The sequence below is a fragment of the Ciconia boyciana genome, chromosome 1 (genome assembly GCF_034638445.1).
Source record: "Ciconia boyciana chromosome 1, ASM3463844v1, whole genome shotgun sequence".
NCBI classification, from domain to species: domain Eukaryota; kingdom Metazoa; phylum Chordata; class Aves; order Ciconiiformes; family Ciconiidae; genus Ciconia; species Ciconia boyciana.
In genome coordinates, this window is record NC_132934.1 from 114,864,778 (window position 1) to 114,887,065 (window position 22,288).

The 22,288-nt window shown below is 40.5% G+C and overlaps 1 protein-coding gene across 1 annotated transcript in view; it reads right to left on the bottom strand.

Moving 5' to 3' along the window:
- Positions 1-22,288, bottom strand: part of ADAMTS5 (ADAM metallopeptidase with thrombospondin type 1 motif 5) — a 45,981-nt gene that overhangs the window by 20,767 nt on the left and 2,926 nt on the right. The window contains exon 2 of the mRNA XM_072844784.1: positions 10,875-11,007. Coding sequence (XP_072700885.1) covers positions 10,875-11,007 — 133 coding nt within the window. The remainder of the gene's footprint in view (positions 1-10,874; positions 11,008-22,288) is intronic.

Below are 22,288 nucleotides of genomic sequence, written 5' to 3' on the forward strand. Positions count from 1 at the left end.
CCTTGCACCAACTTCATCAGTCCTGGCTTTGGAAAGACCTCTTTGTCTTTCCTACGTGTATTTTTCAGCCCCGGCTCCTCCTGCAGTGCGCTTTGTAAGCAACCTCAGGTTAGACTACCTCCTGTCAGAGCAATGTGAATGTTCCTGGAGCAGGCCAGGGAGTATATTGTGCTTTAGCTTGCCCCTGGCTTCCCTGCCTAAAGATGGTACAGTTTCCTCCCCTCTCTACTCTGAGAGATGCACTGACTCTGCAGAGAATGTAACCGCTGAGCAGTGGATTGAAGTCGTTCTTTTCTTTTTTCCTCCTCCATATATACAGAAAAAGAATATCCCTCAGATAGGAGAGAGCTTGCAGCCAAATCTCAAGCTCTTCACTTTGAGCAGAGAGACTGCAAATTTTTCCATAAAATGATTGCAAATTAGTCTCCCTCTCAGAAATGGCTGGACAGTCTCTGTGGAGAAGTTCAGAGTAAATAAATAAAATGAAATGCTTCTCAGGCAACTATTCAGCACAGAACATTTTATCCCAAATACCTTGGCAAAAGCACAGGAAACTGCAACAGGGTCATCTTCTGGAAAGTGTCAAGCTACTGGCTTCACCTTTAACTAGAGTGCAGCATAACTTCTGTACTTTACAGTGATAAATGGGGTAAACAGAGGACATACCTCATTAACATTACTTTGTCATATTAAATCAGGCCACTGTTCTAATGCATGACGAGAGCTAAGTCACTTACTTGGCAGACTTCACCTTTTCGAGAAGATTCCCAAAGTATTTGTGAATCTCTCTTGTTATTTTTAAATTTTTCAAAAATAATTTAAAAAAATCATGACAAGGAAAGAAGTAGTAAGTAGCGAATAATTTCCAAAATACATAATTCCAATTGTAAGTATTTGAGCTTCTAAATTAAGCACCAGTGACATTAGTGAGGGTAATACCTGTTCATGGCATTAAGTATATGGATTCCATCTGTCCATACTGATTTGCCAGTTAACTTCATATGTATGTTTACAAACACTGTGAATGCAACTTCCAAAGAATTTTATGGAACTAAAATTCCTAATACTTATCACAACCTAAGTCTTTCTCCATGCTACCTTTGGCTTTTAAGGCATTCTGACCAGGCTTAAAACACATTAAAATATACGACAAACTTCCAATGACTCTTAAAACTGTTTTTGCCCTTCATTAAAAATAATCAAAATTCAAAATATCACAGTGATCTGTAATCCCTAAATACTGCCTAGCTAATGTATGCTCTTTTTAGCACAGAAGTGAGAACAACAAAGTACTTCTACACCTGCGCCCTTCACCCTTTTGCATCCAAGAACTAAAGAAGGGACACTTCTCTTCCTATTTGAAAAGCCTCCCTCCCCACACCCCGCGCATGCATGAACATGCTGGTATCACCCCATATTGCTCATGACGTTAGGGTGGTTTCTGGCATTTCTTATCTTACTTTCATAAGAACCAATGTGAAAAAGTGACAGGTGATCCTTCAAGTGAGCCTGTATGTAAGCATAATTCCAGCAAAAGCTTTGACTTAGCGAACACAAATCTTATAATGAAGGCTTTTAAAAACTATGCCAATTTTAGCACCACAACATTTTGTACTGCTATGAACCTCAAACCAGGCTATTGGAAAAAGAAAAAAAAAGGCTCCCAGCAGCTGTGTAAAATGATGACTGATTGAGAATGGGTTAGTAGATCATCTGATGTTTTCTACTTAATGAAGCATCTTACTGGTGTTGACAGTTCCCACTGAGTGAAAATGACATAATATAATTTTACCAGCAGGATGGTGTTTAGTTAAGTTATGCTGTAGGAATGCACAAAATGGTAAAAGAAACAGATGGCGAGGAGGCAGGGTTTACCCTCGTGCAAGTGAAGAGGAGCTAGCCTTCTTGTAAATGGGTCCTTCCCAAACGGCAAAAAGACCAACCAGCTAAATAGACTGACAGGCTTTCTACACAGCCTTCCTTCTCCCCTTGAGGTGAGAGAAGGTGTGACTACATCAATAAACTGTTGAAAGCAGCATGAAAGCAACCTGCAGACTTTGAACCCTAATGTATTTTGGAATGTCATCTGCAAGGGGCTCTTGACACAGCTCAGTCTGTTCAGATCCTGAAGCAAGAAATGAAGGACTCAACACCAGCCATCAGCCCCTGGATCCCAGTTCACCCGCACTGTCTGCATTCCTGCCAGTGGACCTTGCACTGCCCAAGCTTCCCTACCCCAACAGCTCCTGAAGGCCAACACCCATTACAGCCCAACAGGAAATAATACCTCCAATGGGTTCAAAAAGAATTCCTACACCTTGTAGGAATGGGGTGTGTATTCCTAATATAAGGTAGGAATACTCCAAAGCAATTATGACAAGTCAGCTAAAACTTACGTCCTCTCTAAACATCAGGACACAAAGAGCTCTGCAGGTAAATCAGGAGCACATCAGAGCTATGTGGGACGTGTGGTGAAGCACACTGCGCTGCAACTATTTGCTTCCCAGGAGCACTGGGAAGCAAACCAGAAGTTTGGATATTTCTGAATTTTCTTAAAATATGCTGCCAGACTATCTGTAGAGGCTCTCTGAGTGAACAGCATGCAAAAATTACATCTCATTTATTTTCCACTGGTATCTCAAGCATAGGAATAAAGAAAACAAAAAGCGTCCCCAATGTACAGCAAGTAAAACTCAGCTTTTGCTAAAACACAAATTGTGGTGGCTCTTCTGGAAAAAACCCAACAACCTTGTTTATGGACATACACAGATCTCTAGTGCTTGAACTGAACAGCATGTAAAAGTACAGCTCTTGCACTGAATTTGACCACAGGACACATGCAAAGTGACACAGCACACTAAAAAATGCTGCAGGCATTGTAATTTGTTTTCTTAGAAAAGCTCAGCTCCGATGAAGCATGTGTTTTTCAGTGAGGTCATGCCTTTCACCTAATTTTCCGTGGGGACGACTGGGGTACAAAAGAAGGTCAAGTGATTTGCCCAAGGTTACCCAGTGAGTCACTGGCTCTCACGGGATCAGGATTCAGGAAGCTCCTGGCTCAACATTCCTCAGTCTAATCACCAGCCCATATTTTCTGCATGAGCCTCTCACTCTCTCCTTTGCTAAACAAAGATTGCATGGGGTAACTCTTTTAAAATAAAACCATTTCTTTCTGCATGTACTGTTTTTCTAACTTGTGCAAGTACAGTACTCCTCGTTAAGAACTGCATACTGGTATCACTCAGAAATCCTCTTGAAGTCATGGGAATTTTGCATAAAAAATGATGGACCTAAGCAATAACAATTAATACAGTTGTTTTTTTATAAAACAGAAGTGCTTTGAATTACACAAGCTTACAAAAAACATGCACAGAATATAAAACTTGCTAGTAGTCTTTCTTCATACTTGAACTTTCCTTCCAATTTTCTATTCTTTACTGCTATCCATCACTTACGAAAGAAAAAGAAAAAAAAAGAATCACTCTCTCTTTTAAATCTCCAGCCCAGAGGCAGTTTTTAATATTTCTGGCTTAAAAGAGTTCTTCAGACTGAATGAAACAATAGTCTGAAGTGCAGCTTCTTTTCAGGAGCAGACATAAAAAAAAAGCCACAATCAGACATTCATACACCAGTTCTGCAGACTTTACACAAAACAAACTTCTGCTGAAATGGCTTGTTATAACAGACTTCTGTGGGAGATCACAGCTATATCACCCCCATCAGACAGACAATTTGCAGGCAAGATTCTGTCCAGGCAGGGCAGACTAGGCAATCAGAAACCACTATGTCCACATAGACTCAAATAATCATTAAAAAGATGTGGTCTTGGAGGTCCACGCTACATCTGTTATGCTAATTAATAGGGCATGTAGAAGAGAAACATTGATTTTAATGAAAAAGCGGGAGATGGTGACACCATTTCACATCTGTCCAACTCAGAGTAACTCACAAAGAATGCAATTCATGGTAGCTGATGGAAAATGAATATACTGCGGGAGAGAAGATAGTGCAAGAATGTAAAAATTGCATTGCCTGCTGCCTGTCTATTGGGTAATTCTGCCTTCTTCTCTGTACCCAAAGCACTTTCCGCACAAAACCAACATGATCATATCAGTAGTATTTACTTGACAAAGAGGAAAGTAATCCCTACTTTCCCCTGCAATCTGGAAGACTGGGGGTTCAGGCACGCACAGCTGAAGTGGACTTTTAGAATCATAGAATCATTGACGTTGGAAAAGACCCTTAAGATCATCGAGTCCAACCGCAAAGCTAACACTGCCAAGTCCACCACTAAACCATGTCCCTAAAATATTTTTTGATAATGACTGTTCTGAAACATTAGGCAAAACACCGTTTCATTCTCAATTCCCTTATGGTTGCAGAGATACTGATATTTCACTCTATATAACTGGCTTCAAGTTACGATGTTTCAGGATCTGTAGCAGCTTTTCAAAGCATAGCACTTGTTTAATCTAATCCTTCATGAGGTTACACGTACAGAAAGATCAGCACAACTCCAGAAAACCTCTGAAAACTCGGGCAATGTTAGCGCTGTGTCTGAGTCGCTTCCTGAAGTCTCTGCTTGAGAACTTGGCTCTCCATCTGCTCACTGCTCTGTCAGAATCGCTTCACAGACATTAAGAAGGTGAAGATCCCCAGTCCACTCAGACTTAAAAGTAGGCGGTAGACAAAGAAAAGCTCAAGTATATTCAGAAAGTGAGAATTCAATTTTTCTACATCATATCAATTTCCCCCTTCCACCTCTCCACTTTTCCATACAAACTGTCTCAGCTTCACTAAAAAAGGTTTCTTTTAAGCACCATGTGTGCTGCAGGTGGAACAATTATATATTACATATAACTCTGTAAGTTAATCAAAATACTGTTGGGCAAGCCAAGAATTTTTACCCAAAATTTTAACCAGCAACCTTTTGTACAGCTGATGTTTGTTTTTTGAAGCATCAGTTAAATTTTCTGCCCCACTCTTCACCTCTTGTGAAGGCTCAGCTTTGACTGCCCATCTTTGCTCTTAACCAAAGAGAATATGTTCATGAGGGCTTAATTCAAGAGCTTTTGCAAGAGAAGTTTAGATAGAACTTTGAAAAAGGTTCAAAGAGAAAGAATCAAGCAATTTTCCTGACGTATGTCATCAGAGAAGACTTGGATGAGTGTACTCTCTCTCTTTTTTGTTGTTTTAAGAAAGCAAATCTGCCTAATTATGATTACCTGGATCTTTGCCTAAACTTTGTCTGTCATGAAGGAAACGTAATACGAAAGTCAGACAACCTTCACCATTTTTTCATGTGCCTATGAGATTCTGTGCCCTTGGCAATGTATCCCCCTTGAAATGAAAGGCTACAAAAGATTTGTACCTGTCAAGTCTGAAGCTTGTCTTTATCTGCTTTATCTTGACAGCCTTGAAATCAAACGGCTACACGTTCAGCAGTGGAAAAGAAAAGATGACTGTATCTAGTTATTTTTGAGTGTATACAAAATGAGTACATGTGGTAAAATCTGGAATGAGAGTATTTTTTGACTCTTCTACGGACATCAAAAGCAAGACTACCATTTAAATATGGTACACATTGTTCTTGGTTTCAGTTTTTTCTGAAGAAGGGTCAGAATCACACAGTTTACTATGAAGATTACATAGGTTAGACATTGTGGGCATGGCCCTCTTTCTACGGAGGCCTACAACTCAAATACAGGCTCAGGCTCTGAATAAATACTTTCAATCTACTCACAATTCAACAAAATGGTATTTTGATGTATTTCTGTGAACCACCTGAGTAGGGACCCCAGGAGTGATACCTCACTTCTGAAATGGCTTCTTTACGTAAAATGATGCTCTCTAATAAAGCACTACACTTTGCTGGCAGCGCTCGCGATATTTTTGTCCTCAGTGGTGGCAGATGCCACAGAATGACGGCACGCTGAAAAAGATTTGGTATTAAACACATTATTTTCCAGTTCGAGTTGCTGTTCAGTTCCTTGATTTTAGGTGTTACACAGCATAGCTGTGGAGGAAGTTGTGATAACTTCATATAACCGTAGAAAATGAGGCTGAGAGGAGACCTTGAAAAGCCATCTTGTGCATCCCTCTGCCCTAGGGTGGGATCAGCATCCCCTAAGCTGCGGCGGGCTCAGCCAGCCGGCTCCTGTGAACCTCCAGTAACGGAGATTTCACAGCCTCCCCAAGCAATTCATTCCTGCCCTTAACTGTCCTTCTGGTTAGAAGATTTTGGCTAATGCTTAAAGTAAATCTCCCTTGCTGCAATTTAAGGCCATTACCTCTTCTGCTGTCCCAGGTGGACATGGAGAATGATTTATTACGTACATTTTCGCAATGATTTTTTAAATATATTTGAAGACTGCTTTTGTGCCCCCCTTTGGCCTTCCCTTCTCTAAAGTCACATGTAAAAGATAAAAGAAAACTAATGAACAGAGGTTTAATTAGTTCCATGTAGCAATTTTAAAGCTATATTCTAAAAATAAAATACTTGGAAAGAACATCAGTAAACCATATTACTCAGGAGGATAGAAGGAGTAATAGCATGCCAGCGTTGTTGCATAACAGAGAAATAGGAACTTTGCAAAAGGTCAGATTAACATTACCACTGAGCAAAAAGGCAGCGCTTTCTCTGTATCTCCTCTTAGGAAAAAAAAAAGAAAAAAGAAAAGTTCTTCAAGATTGATGGAAAGAATAAAGATACATATAATTTAAGTTATTAGACCCATGTAACTCTCACTGAACTAAACTGGAGCTTTGCCTGATTAAAGACTGCAGGAAGGACGCTTTTGTATTTAAGGACTAGATCGAAACTCAAGAGACAAGTTTAATCCTTGGCTTTCCTTGAGACTTCCTTTGTGATTTTGGGAAATTACCTATTGATAAAACGAGCAGTAGCTCCACTTATTTTCTCTTGAACTCTTCTCATTTTGTTTTTGTAGATGACAAACCCTTTAGGATGGTGGGCTGTCTGTACGGAAGCATGCGGGACTCCAGCACAGGGGGAGCTAAAGTCAGCAGAAACCTCTGACCGTGACTGCATCACAAAATGCAACACCAGGCTACTAAACAAGGAATTGTCATGTATTGGATATATCCCGTCGCAAAAGATGGTCAACGTAGCTTCAAATTGATTGACTGCGTCTGTTGGTGATGTTGGATCATGCTTATCTTCACGGGATGCACAGGTTGGCCTATAATTCAACACTGTAAAAGCAACAAATCTCCAACTCAAAAGTCCAGAGTATTAGAGTGAGAATCTAGTTATTTTTGTTTCCTGATGGTTATTTTAATAAGGGATATATGGAGAAGCAATATGCTAGTGCCGACCTATGAAAAACATTAAATAAATGTTGAGATTATGAGCAATCATAGGTTCTTTAATGCTTTTCTCCAGATGTCTCTGTGAAGCAGGGAAGTGCATGAAATAAGGAAATACCATTTTTTTACAGACAATAGGCTGATGATAACAAAGACTTGGAGAATGTCTACGTACTGTGCCTAAGCTAGCTCAGATATCCCTGCAAAGCTATGGAGGCATAGCTGAAGGAGTTGCTTGAAGTCAAAAAAGACATCCATATGCCACAACACGGAGCTGAACTGATGATTTCAGGCAAGAATCCAGAAGACTATTTTTGTGACAGCAAAGCTACTGCTGTCCAAACTGATAGCAGCATGTCCCCTGCTAGAAAATAACCATATATGGATTTACCATTAGTGGCTGGATATCTTGACAGGCTATGATTTAGAAATAACATTTATGCTATTAGCACTGCTTCTCTTTATTCTGAGGAGAAACTGGATTATCACGTTCAAAGTTACAAGGTTTCCTCCTGTTTTTTGTTGCATTATCCTCATTTTCTGCATTTGACACTGGAGACAAATTATTCCTGATTTTCCTACACACAAGTAGGACAAGATTCAGGTCCTACCTCGTCAATCTTTATATATGGATCTCCACCTCTTATTGTCAGCTAATCAGTTGTACTAAGAATTTGGTTGCATCTATTTCTTTCTGTGCTCTTGTTTACGTCTCTTTGGAGATTTTGCCTGTTACTGCTGCTCATTCACACTCTCCCCCTCAAAAAACCACTGGTCAAAATCCATCTATTTTATCTGAAAGAAATAAAATAAACATCTAACACAAAATAAACATCTAACACACAGTAGAAACCCTGGCAACAAAAGTGGCAGGCTTTATTCTGTAGCAGGCTGCTTTTTGGCTTCCTATGCACATACCGAACTTGAGCCCCTGGGCTGTGCATCGTCCTGTTTGGTTGAGCTGTAGTTCCATTTACTTTGGTTGCATTCCAGAGAAAGAATCTGATCCTCAAAAATGCTCTTGGATCCTTCAGAGAGGAAACGAGAGCATTCAGATCCCCTTGGAAGTCAAAGTGAGGACACACAGCCATTCTCCGGATCAAGTCCATGTTAATGATGCTGCATCTGCTACATATGCACATGCAGCAGGGTTATTTAAAAAACTGCAGATGGTGACTCTAATTCACTTAGCAGCTCACCTTGCTCTTCCTACTGACAGAAAGGAGCATCTTGGGCTTAGAGCCCTTAGCATCCCCTCTGTCTTGCAGGGCATCTCCTATGTTGCCAGGTGAATTCCACCAAATAACTAAGCCGCTGTAAAATTAAAGCTACACCCTACCCACAGGACAGGGGGAACTTTAAGACTTCTGAATTGTAGGAAGAAATCTGGTCTCCAAATAAAATAAAGCAAGGTTTTCCCCAAAGTGCTTAACTAAAGGGTATCCATGCCACACTTTTATTTTTCATCCTTTTTTGACCTTTAATTTAATATAAGTACTGAAGCAATTTTAGCTGTGTTTTTTTCTCAACTTCTCCCACTTCAGGCCACACACACAAAGATAATTTTGTGACTTGACACCCCTCCTTTCTTCAAATGTTATGGTGAGGAGAAAAAAAAAGGGATGTTATTTTAAACAACCTCAAACTAGAGTTTTTTTGTCCATTAGGGTACTTACTTATTCGTTTCAATTCATGCCTTTTTTACATTGAAAATTATAGCTTTTACAGATTCCTGTAAAAGCCTAGGTATTAACATGGCTCTTTGTCAAAAATGTGCTTCTAGATCACTAGAAATCATTCAGTTTTGTTTACATTTTCTTTGTGTGGAATTCAAGGTAATAATATGTATATTTACTGCTCATCCCTATCTTTATTGGTCTATGTTCTTTCATTTTTAATCTATGTAAACATGTATTTATTGCTGATAAAATGGTAGTCGAGACACATGACTCGCCTCTTCACACACCAGATATATCAACACTGGCATCACAAGAAGGTCCCTCATCCAACCTCGCCAATGCCCACTAACCTTCAGCAGTAAACATCACTTCTGGATGCAAGAATATACAAGCAGTCCCTCTAGCAGACTGTCCTTTGAGTGACAGGCTAAGTTTGCCAATCTTTCTACTTGTCCCAGTTCTAGACCAGGTTTGTGATGGGTCATTAGCTTCACAGCATCCACGTTTGATGCCACTAAACTCATCTGATGTGAAGTTATATTTGATGTATTGCTGTACTTATCTCCAAATGCTCTGAATTAGTGATTTCAGAGGGCTTTTTCTTTTTTAATTATATTATTGTTTATTAAAATAAAATTTCTGTTTTGGGGACTCATTCTGCCACAACATTTTATGTTTTCATGCAACACATGATCCCTCTCCAGCCACTACTGATTTCATTTCCTTGGAGCACCATAAGAGCAGTAGGATTAGGTTCACTAATCGTTGAAGGGTCAGGTCACTGACATGCCAGCTGCTTTTTCATACTTGGTGACCTCCGGTTGCTGACCCAGATGTATATATAAGGCACACAACTCTTGGGCTCTACCTGCTAGCTACTTGAAAATTGAACTACTGCAATGATACTCCCAAAGCAAACTTTACTTTGGTTTGGCATGAGGTACAAGGCAATTCAGAAATTGGCGCCCTCTGAAAGTTCTCCTTTCCTTGTTATTTCCTTCCAAGAATGTTAAAAAAAAAAAGAATGTTATCCAGTTTTAAATTGCTGTTCACTCACCAAAGCGAATAGCCCTCATACCAAATGTATTTCCAGTGAACACAGCTCACAAAACATTAGTAAATTAAAAATAATCAAGATGGCAGCAGTCTCTCTGAAGGAACATACCATGACAGATGTAATATTCCAGAATATGAACTTGCTTCTGTCACTAATTCTATCTTAAATCCTTCTGAGGGGTACATGTAAGGCTCCTACATTAAATTGCTGTCCACCGAGGTGGAAACTGAAACAAAGTTAAACAGATTTTTTTGACCAAACCTTTATCACCTTTATACTATTTCACGTATTTCAGGATTTGCATTAGTACCATATTTTACCATATAGGTGGAATTTCCATACACTTAGAAAAAGATTAGAATTCTGTTTTTTTCCACAAAAGCCTTCCTCTGCAGGTAATATTGTGCCAAGAAAAAGTTTTGTAATAGTAGAGCATGCAAGTAGTTCAAAAAGGTGAGTTATTTTTCACTGTGTATGCACTAAATGCATGCAAATTACAATAGATGGGCCAAATGCTTTCTCAGGAGGGACACGTATTGACATCTTTGGACAGTAGCAGCAGCCTTTGAATTTTCACTTCAACTACTGCTTAGAAATGACACTGTCAGAAAGGAAACACCTACTGTGCGCCTTCACTTGCCTTCTGATCCCTTATTAGTTAACCCTGAAGTGCATATGTATACAGCCTTAATCCCCAAGTGAGTATCTGGACCAGGGGAAATCTGGAATTAATTGTGAAGTATTTTGGTTACTAATGCAGCTGTTACAAGTGTTTGATTTGGCAAGTGAACAGAAAAGGCACTGCATACCAATTTCGTGAGCCACTGTAAAAGCTGCATGGAGGCCGTCATCTTCAATCACTGCACAGCTGCGCTCAGGAGAGCATATGGTCCCAACGTCTGCCATTCCCAGAGTATCACATGAATGATGCCCACATAAATCCTGCCCAGGAAGGAAAAAAGAAAAAATCATTAAAATAAATTTTTACACGCATAGGTAACAACAGGTTAAAGTCACCAGCACTTTGCAAACAGCAGAGCCTGGATAAAAACATCAATATAAGCTTCCGTCTAAAGATGTCAATGCAGTTTAAAAGCACGATGACCCAACCCCACCCCTGGTAAAGTCAGTGGGACTATTTTAATTGTCTTTAACAGGATTTGGATACGTTCTGTAATTAAATATTGTTAGTTAAATTTGTACTTCTGCAATGCATACAGAGGCTCAAACTTGCATTGAGTTAGGTACTTAAAATACGTGCCATAGAAGCATTTCTTCATTGACAATAAAAATAGAGTATTCTCTTTATTTACAGAAGGTGAATCAAGGCACAGAGAGAAAGCTTCAGATTCCTGATCAGTCCTTGAACCAGAGATCACCTTTCTTTTCCAAAGGCAAGTCTTGTACTTGCACTTAAAGAAATAAGATTGTTATATATTAAACTTCATGTCACATCTGTCAAGTAGTACAATGATTAAGAATGTATTACCCAATACACCAAGTATTTAAGCAATTCTCAGAGGCTGCTTAAAGAGTCAGTGATATGACAGAGTGTAAAATCTCTTGATTCCTAGTCTTACTAGCGTGACAACTCAATCACATTTCCCACTTTACAAGTGGAAAACGAGTGATATGGGGTGTCTCCAAACCCCATGATATGGGGTGTCTCCAAACCCCATGCAAGTAGCATTAGGTTTTTTCTTTCTGTTCCAGGATGATAATGATAATGATATTGATAATGATAATGATGAAGGCAGCTTTCATCAGACATAGTCTTTTAATCATCAGCGGTAACTTTTCAGTGCTTCTGCTGGAGCAGAGGGAAGAATAGTAGCCTGAATGTACATACATATGCTTTTTTTGGTTGAGAAGGAAAAGTAGGTATCATGCTATTTGGAACACTTCAGCATTCCATTGTGGTTGAATGAAATTGTCATCTTCAAGGCATGAGAGTATTATCAAATGTTATTATCAAAATGATCAAAGAGTACCTTTTTCCCCTTCATTTTTAAGACTCTCTTCTTCCCTTCAGATCTCCTGTATGAGGCTTCAGGTCAACAATGTTCACTGATTATGATAGTTTCAAATTTAGGCAAACTTGAAAATGCACAGAATTCTAATCCCACTTAAGTCAAAGAAAAACACACTGAGTTCACAGGTACTGTGACAGAGCATCTCTTCACAAAAAAAAAAGTGTATTCTTTTTTCCCCAAGATGAAATAAAGAAATTTCAAGCTAAAATTACAGAGCAGTGTTACATATATGGAGCAAGAACTTCGGGATCAGTTCTGGCTTCCAGGTGTCTGGGAACTCTTTTCGATAAGTGCACTCTTGGTGCTACTTAATGTCAAGATTTAAATGCCGCAGTACCAATGAACAAAACAGCCTCACAAGAAGAGAAGGAATAAAGTTCAAAAGTATTTCAATTCCCAAATTTTCACAGGTATAATCCATGGTTTAAGAAAAACTTCCATTCTGTAGCAATGTAGATAATATGCAGACAACTTTCTCTCTAACCCCACTGGCTCCCACCCTTGACATCCAATTAGCTCCCCAGACTTTGCTTCTGGGTCTGCATGGGAAGGTACAGAATAAGGATGCCCATTTTCAAGTACTTTAAAATCTGTCCCTTTCAGTCTAAGGGTACATTTTACATGGAGTAAACTCTATGTAAATGTAACTGTAAGTGGTTTACCTACAGCAGCATGAGTAACAAAACTCAGAAAAAATGCATGTGCATAGTACCAATAAAAATACCTTTTCATGGTGATATAATCTGTCTAAATAAATGAGTGTAAGCTGTATAGGAAGTAAAATACCTTTATACTAATGTAATTTGAACTGAATCCACACAAGCAGTTGAACTGAAATTCTTACACAAGTACCAAAAAGCACATAAATCAGACAGAAGGCAGCTTACTGGAGGAGGTCTAAATTACTCTCAGGTTGACAGTGCCAATAATAGTATAAAATGCATTAATTCAGGCCTTGTGTCTGCATGCAGATTCTGTGTCATTTGGTCTTTCCTTGTATTTGGGTGTCATTATTACGTAGATACTTACATCAGTACAGCTCCCAGTGTAGGCACAATTATATCAGCACACAGATGCTTTATGCCAGTGCATGATTTATTTCCATTTGCATACATGAAGAAGCTATGCCAGTGATATGGCTGTGAAGCTATACACCAGCAGACACAACCAGACCTCACAATGATTCTCCAGATTTGATGCCACAAGTATAATTAAAAGAATACAATCTTTCTAAGCAGGCAATCTCATAAACTTCCTTAGAGTTACTTCTGATGGGATGTGTGGAGTATGGAAAATTACGACAGGGATGTTAACTGTAAGCAGCTCTTCTGACTCTTGGCTGGTTAGTAATCCCACCCTCAAAATTTCGAAAGCTATGCACAGGATTGCGTTACGCCATCTTCATCAGACATCAAAAAAACAGCTATGTGCATATGCAAGCACTAACGGACATAGGAATGTTTGGTTACTTTTCATATGTTAGGTGTTACTGACATCGCACCACACTGCATGCCCGGGTTTTCCTCAGAAATCCAGTCACTTCATCAAATCGCTGTTCTTCCATTTCCATCATTTCCCAGAGTATGACACATACCCACATACCTCAGCATCCCACCAGTAACTTTCAAGGCAGTGCTCATTTGCATAACAGTTGTCTAGACAAAACAAAGCAGGCTTTATGCTTTCTTTGTGAAATACCTTAACTTCAGGTCAGTTAAAACGAATTTCTTGAAGGGCTGTATTAGTTAAAGGTTGCTCCTAGGAAATCCCACAGCAGAAAACGAGTGATTCTGAAAATTGCTTATCTGTAAAATTACCTAGCTCCTCCAACACCCCACGGACAGCTGGAAAACAGCTGTCCTCAGATGGTGTGGGACCAATGATCCTCGTAAAGGAGAAGAGAGGAAAGCGACCGCACTGTGGTCAGAAAGTGGTGGGCAGTGGTACAGTAAAGCCCCGCTCCCCTCAGCCAGCTCCGTGACCACATCCGCGCTGCCTCCCCAGCAGTCCGAGCAAGGCGGTGGGGGGATGCCTGCAGCCGCCTACCGAATCCCAGCTGGGCAGCGGTGGAGGAGGCTTGTAAAGGATCTTGGAAACAAGGACAGGAAATATTTTCTGGTGTTAGCTTCTTTGTATGAAGCTGTTATTGGGGAGGGATGTCTATGGGTTGCCCATCTGCTGCTGGAGCAGGGCGTGTGTTGGCTACGCATTGAACAGAGAGCATGTGCTGGGCCTTCTGGTTTTCGTTGCAGACTTCAGTCCTCAGTGACTGCATGAGGATGCTTTTTTTAAGCTAATACTGACTTTGTCAATAATCACTTAGGCAGATTCCTGAAGACTCAGCTCCATTATGTTCTCAACTCACAGTCTCATTTATTCTTTATTTCTCTTGCCTCTGCATGATTTGAACTTTAATACATTTCTATTCATAGCATCATGTAGCATATACTATATACATAATTGAAGCCTATCAAGTGGCATCTCTGAGACACATATTCTGAAAAGTTTGCTATCGGGTCACCTCACCATTCCCTAGCTACATGGTCCTTTCCAACAGCATGATTTTGAGTGACGTTATTGAAAATCACGCCTGTTTACATTTCCACTGATTGAAATCTTTATGGCAAAATTTCTTTTGACTTAAGCCTCCTGTAGCTGTACTGGCCATGGATTATTTGTTGCCAGCATCAATAGCCATATTTTTAATCTTCCTGGGCAGTCTTGGAAAGCAGTCCCAGACTTTTATGAAGTAAAGTTTCTGGGAGTACATTAAAAGTTTTTATTTCCCTTGAAAACTTTTTTTTTTTCTGTTAAAAACAGGCCCTGATGTAATGATGCAATCTAAAAAATCTGTGTGGGTCTCCTCAACTTTTCATACCCCAGCTAAAGCACTAAGAAAGCGAGGACTCACATGATACTTAAAATCAGTTTCCAACGATTATTTCACTCTGGTGTGTGGCTTCTATTCAAAAAGTTAATTGCTTACTCAGATCGGTATGCTCATGTAATTGCCTCCAAATAGCGGTAGAAGCTTCAAAGAATAAGTGTTTCTTGATATTTCTAAAGAAGGAATGCAGAGTCTGGCCCTTGATCTGCATTACAGTAGTTTCAAAATAGAAGAATGACTAGGAAATGCATTTGCTACACAGGAGACAATAGATGTTAAGACTTAAGCTTTGGCAAAGGAATGACTTAGGAAAGCTGAGCTGTACATCATAAGACTAGTAGTTAATTAGACAGCTTATTAAAGGCCAAGTTTTCTTGGCATTTGTAAGTACATCAAGAGCAGCTGGCTGTTTGCCATATGTACGTGGCATTGTTGTGAACGAAGATAACTGCCGTGGCACCCTGCTGGAGCAGTTCATTTATTTTACCTGAAATTCTTTGATTTGTGCAGTAGGCTTAAAAACAAGAATAAACTGTTTAGTGAAACCTGATATTAGGCCAGAGCCCGTGGAAGGGATCCAAAACAGGATTTAAGCACCAGCGCGGACAGTTTGGTGGAATGTAAGGGCAGAAGAACAAAATTGGCTCACACGTCCTCCGGTCTTTGAGTTATCTACCCTTCATAGGGCTTGCAGTTTGTGACCTTATGGGCCCCAAAGTGCCGCAGTTTTACAGCCCTGAGCAGCTTAGCACTTAGCTTATACTAAAGCTTGATTGGGGTTGAGATGCTTAATGTTTCTCCATCTTTGCCCCTGAGGGAAGCTAAGCCTACAGGCGTTCTCAGATCAGGCATACGAGAAACCAACAGGATTAGGCTTTCTATCAGGCACAGCTGCACATCACCTTCTTCTAAAGCACAGCTAACAGCTTTTACATCTCTGTGTGTTTGTTCGCTTGCTTTTCTGGTTTCTTCACAATGTCTCATCGGTTAAAGCCTTTGCCCAATAAGAAGGTGATCCAGCTTCAAATTCCTTCCAGGGATGAGGAGACTTAGAAGCATGTTTCTTAGGAGAGTGCCCTGTGGTCTACACCAGACTATGGTCTACAACGAAGGTCTGCACGTGTCCGTGCGTGCAGGGAGTTGAGGCTCCTCCTGTTGCAGCCCAAGTGCCAAAGGTTTCCCTAGCCCAGGCTGCAGTTAGTGCTTACGGCGCTTGGGGAAGGGACCTGATTTTTGGTCCCTGCTCCTCAGCCAGCTTCTGTATTTACACTGAACAGTCCTTCAGTAAATTACAGAAACAGTCTTCTCTCTGTGCTTTGGGAACCCGGACTGCCTTGCTCTAAGCAGTGCGCTCCAGTCAGCGGCTTCAGGTCACGATTTCTCTCCTTCTCACCATATGAATCTTGAATTACTTGCTAAACAGTGACATAGCTTTGGTCAGAGGGGTGGAAAGTTTCCTTAACACCTGGAACAGCTTACAACCTACCGGTTAAGGACCTCTCCTGGGAGGTGGGCGATACAGACCTAAAATCCCTCAAGCAGAGGAAGGAATTAAATATGACTTTCCGACTTCCTGCAGCAGCGTTCCCACCGCAGCCCTGTAAGGGGAGGGTGGGGTCAGGTGGCATTCGGGACCCACACATCCACCCTCCCGCGCGCCCCTCTGCAAAGTGGGTGAAAGGTTATTAATGTCACAGCAAAGCAGAATGGCACATGTGGAGGAAACTAAGGCTCGCCCAAACAGAAAGGATGATGGGTGTCACCCAAAGAGCGCATGATGACTGGAAGGCAAAAGGAGCACAAGACCGGAGTCAGACTGCAAAAGGTATACTGGAAATAAGGGCTAACTGGTGAAAAAAATAATTAGGGCACAGTCTATTTTACCCCTCAACCGATACTATGACACTTGAAAGAGAGGCTTTACAAGCCAAAATGACGGAAGGCTGCCCTGGAGGAAGCCTGCTGTGAAATGTCCTTTTCCTGAGACACTGGTGGGTCTTGGTCACGGGGATGTCCAGGTTAGGGCACCAGGGAGAGGGCCTGGCCATCTCTGTGAAGCGAGGAAGGACTCCCGTCAGACTCAATGGGATACTGGTTTGTCCTCCCACGGCCATATTTTGAGAGGAAAGACCGAAGTCCGGTTACCTTTCGAGGAAAACAGGAGTGGTGATACCTGCCATACCTACCAAAACAAAAATCACATCTTTTCCTCAAGTAGTTTAACTTAAAAACTGTGGTCATCTTCCTTTCAGGTTAATATGATAAGTACAGGCCTGAGTTTTGGGCATTTGGATCTCAACCGTACAGAGCTGTCTTTCTGAATTCTAGGTAAGGTGAAATTCAAGAAAACTCAATGTATGGGTGATGTCCTGTTGGGCTAAGTTTAGCACATGCATGCTACGCTTGCTGGCTTCAGAAACTACCTCCTCACCAGACTGGATATTTAGGCATGGTCTTACTCTCCCCTTGTACTGTATGGGGATCCTAGGCACTTGTCAACCAAGGCACTTGTCAACCAAGGACGATCTGCAACAAAGTATTAGAAATAGAGCCTAAACTGGGTTAAGCTTTTATGCTCTGAATGTACATATTAACAAAACTTATTTTTTTTCCTAAAGCACATGAAGAAAATGCAGCAGCATTATGCAAGCTACAGATTATTTAAAAATATTGACAAAACGCACGTAAAGCATTTGGACTCTGCATGGGGAGGGGAAGGGCAAACAAAGTTTCAGTTATGAAGCTGGTGAACAAGGGAAAATGTGCGATTTAACTTGCCTAACCCATAGTTCCTCCTGTGGGGAAACTCCACACCATCTCTGCAGATTAGTGTGAATCACGCTACTTCTCCCACACAAATTATGTCCTGCTTTATTTTCTTGTCAGGGACGTTATCTAAATATATTAGATTTGCAACAAAATTGGTGAAAACACTACAAAACTGATAGACACATCACATTATAATTTCTTCAGAGTAATAATAATAATAAACATTAGTGAAATATATTCTATTGACCATTGGTACAGTGACCTGTTTTATTAATATGGGATAATAATTGTGGGAAGATGATAATATAGAAAAGAAAAAAAGAAGAAAGAACTGGAGCAAAAGAAAGCATGTGCTTCACGCAATGAAATTATCATCTATAGAGCTAAAATAATCCAAAGCTTGCTGTTAAATTTCAATAGCACTGTCAGATTGACAGTTAAACTAAATCACACATGCAAGACCCCATATAATTACTATGTAGAAAAAGGCAGGACAGAGGCCTTTGGCTCTAGCATGAACTTTTTGTTAGAGCCAGGCATGATGGCACTATCACAGATGATGCTAACAAGCACTTAGGAAAGTATTTTTCCTTGCTCTTGTTGCCTGTATCTACTGTGAGAAATATCTCTTTTAATTTTCACATGATTCAGAATTGGGGGGAAAGGAAAGGAAGAGAACTGGATTTTGTCCAAATGCATTCAATAGTTCACTTGAAATTTAACTAAGGGTCAGTAATGAAGTAGATTGGATGAATTCTAGAGGATAATTGCAGAGCAGGCTAGGCCTCGGAAAAGAACAGTCTGAGTTCAAGTGCAGTTTGCAAGCCACGTCTAGTATGTTTTTCTACTGTGACAAATAATCTGGCAAGTATTTCGTTGCACCCCTAAAAACCTGAAGACTAAAGATAACCTGTTTCCAGCTTCTGAGAACTGTTCACAATAAAAAAGCCTGAAATGGACTAAATTCTAAATTTGCTGTTGACTTCACTGCCATTGAGAACAAAGCGAGCTAATCTCCCAGGGAAGAGGGCTTTACAAGCTCTTCTTCCCACCACACAGCCGCTTCTCTACCGCCGCACGGGACGGAGGACTCACCGGGCCACCAGATGATCAACTCCTTGCATTGCCATATTCCACGGAGGATGCTCTGAGGATGCATGCGGCCCAAAAATTTACAGCTGCTGTCAAGGACTCAACCACAAAGTAGTCAAACAGCAGGGGACCCATGTATTCTCTAAGGCTGTTAAGGCCAAACCGCCTTAATGAGAGCTCTCACAGGACTGATTAGAAAATTATCACCTTTTGATACTGACAAGTCCGACCTCTGTCAGGCTTGATACTGGCCATCATGGGTCAAACGAGAGATTGAGACCACTGGGAAAATATACTTCTCCTTATTAGATTTTGGGAATTTAAATAATCACTGTGGAACCCAACTACCTTTCTGCAATATTTAGTGATAGATCATTTCTGTGCCCAGTGAGGGTTTTTACAATCTCCTACACAGGTGATAATAATGACCAGACACATTGCTGCAGTTTTCCTTGCGGTTATAGAGTAAACAGAATCACTGCAGCTAATGGATAGTTACATGGTTCTTGCCACCACTGATAAGCAATATAGAGCCTTAATATAGTTTTAACACAAGTTGTCTGTGAACTGAACCCATGTTCATTATTTATTTACTATTTACTATTTACTATGCTCTGCAGCATGATTGCTTAAAAGCCCTTATCAAATTAAACACAGATTATGACCAAAAGTGATTGAATGTTTTAATCCAGAATCAGTAAATCTTCTAAAAATCTTTCTGCATGAGAAGTCCTTCCTAGTATGAATGATGATGATAGGGCAATGAAGCTGGTGAAGGGTCTAGAGCACAAGTCTTATGAGGAGCGGCTGAGGGAACTGGGGTTGTTTAGCCTGGAAAAAAGGAGGCTGAGGGGAGACCTTATTGCTCTCTACAACTCCCTGAAAGGAGGCTGTAGTGAGGTGGGGGTCGGTCTCTTCTCCCAGGTAACAAGTGATAGGACAAGAGGAAATGGCCTCAAGTTGCGCCAGGGGAGGTTTAGACTGGATATAAGGAAGTTTTACTTCACTGAAAGGGTTATCAAGCATTGGAACAGGCTGCCCAGGGAAGTGGTTGAGTCGCCTTCCCTGGAGGTATTTAAAAGACGTTTGGATGAGGTGCTTAGGGACATGATGTAGTGGTGGATTTGGCTCTGCTACGTTAACGGTTGGACTTGATGATCTTAAAGGTCTTTTCCAACCTAAACGATTCTATGATTCTGTGATTCCATGATTCTATGATACTAATTTGAACCGCCAGTACTAATTTCATAATAAGGGAGAGCTGCCAGCACACTCTTAGTCTATTAATGGTTATTAATTTATCTTTAAAAAAGTAATGACAACAGAAGAGGAGGAAGTGATGGTCCTGAATTCTGACGGGATTCTTCCTTTATAAGGAACTTGAGTAAAGCTACTATCTTTTCAGAGAGCCTCTTTTGGTGTTAAAAATAACATCCAAGTAAATGTCACTCCAGAACTAAGATAATTATTATATTAGAGACTTGTATGGCAACAGGCATGCATAATTTAGATTCTAACTACACATAAACAGTTACATACAGCTAGGGACATGCGTTCGGCTGACAAATTATTTGCAAATATTATTCTGTTGACGCAGAGACACAAAGTTCAAGGTGGCCTCAGTTAGTAAACAAAGACGGAAAATGTACCTCACACATTTACCCCATGTCTAAAAAACAAGCCATTGAGAAGACGACATCTGGATGTTCAAAAATTAGCATGACGGTATTCAGAGCCCAACAAAACAGGCAGCCATGGCTTGGCGTCTAGTAGCTAAGCAACGTACTTCATACATTCAAAACATAGTTGTAAAAGTTGGATCCTCCTGCCAGTTGCTGCCACTCTCATTGAAAAGCTAAACTGGAAAAAATCTCTCTTTAGTTCAAAGTGGGGCTGTTTTCTCCAGGAAACTTCTCTACTGCTTTTTCATCCTTTAACCCTTTTCGTGTTTACATTCCACAAGGAGCAAACAGATTCATGTTGACATTGCAAGTGTAAGCATATAAAAATCATGTGGACTCACACATACTCCCTGCAAAGAACATCATGAACACATGCAGCAAGAAACTACAGTCTTGTTCTTATTGAGTCAAATACTGAAATGTAATGCCAAACAATATGCGTGTGCACAGAGCAAATCATTAAAGCAGATTAAGTTATACTGAATTGCACTGAGGGGCTAATCCCATAGTTAAATGTGTTAAAATGTAAACCAAGAAAACGGAAGCCTGTGCTTTTTTTCTTGCAAAGCTTTTTCATCCCTAAGTAACAGCGCAAGCAATATTTGCATCTTAAGAGTGGAAAGAGACCACGGGAACTGTGACATTTTGTTTAGTTTAGGTACTACTTACATCCAAAAGAGGTAACTCTACGCATGGAAGATGCATTGCTCAGGAGTCTTTGAAAGTGGATTACTGATTAGCAGCACACTCTTATGCTGGCATGAGGGCATCCATGCAAAGAATTACAGATAAGCATCTGTAAAGCAAGTGCACTTTAAATTCACATCCTATCTCAATCCAAATTAACTTAATAATTGATGTCAAGATTCACAGTCTGCCACCCGAAGAGTTTCTGAATTGTAATAAATCCCAGAGAAATAAATGGGAATACTGGCAGAGAAAAACACTCTTTAGTGAAAAGTGACGGATTCTGGCTCAGGCTTAATTAATAAGCCATTAGAAAGGACGTTTACAGAAAAAAGCAAGAGCATTCTGACCCAGGCTAGGTAGCCTGCTTTCATTCAGATTATAATGATAAAAAAATGAAAGCTTGCAAATTGGACCAATGGGCTTTAAACTGCTAAAAAAGGCTCCTGCTGTACAAGTGATGCCTGACTGACACAGAACCTAATGTTTCAACTATTTACAGCTATAAAAGCAAGCCAGGCGCTTTTTTTCCCCCCTTCTGGAGCAACTCCTTCCACAAACCATCCAAAGCATCCTTTTTGGCAGGCTCCGATGATGTAGAAAAGCAGGAGAACTCAAACGAACGGAAAGTCATGCAGTTATTTTTTTCGTACTTGGGGAAGGGAAAAAAAGAAAACACCAAACCCAAACCACTGAAGGGATATTCTTACAGAAGAACTTCATTGCATAAACTCGGCCACATGTCTACTAGAGCAATGTCCCTTAACGACCTCTGGCAATGCAATTAATTAACAACCAGGCAGGGAGCAGGGCACAGCTCTGCATGGGTAAGACCGGCCAGATCCGACCCACAGTTGATCAGGACACCCATTTTTCACTTGGGGAACAAGAAAGAGATTGCATCCCCTTACCATCAGCCCAACTCACTCAACTTCTGCAGCTCTGTTTACCTGCGGTTTGCATTTACGTCCTACCCTTGAACCACAAGCGCTGTCAGCTTCCAGTGTGGCGGAGCTATTCTTGCTGGAAATAGCACCTCAACGCACTCAACAAGGAAGTTGTGCGTCCTTTTA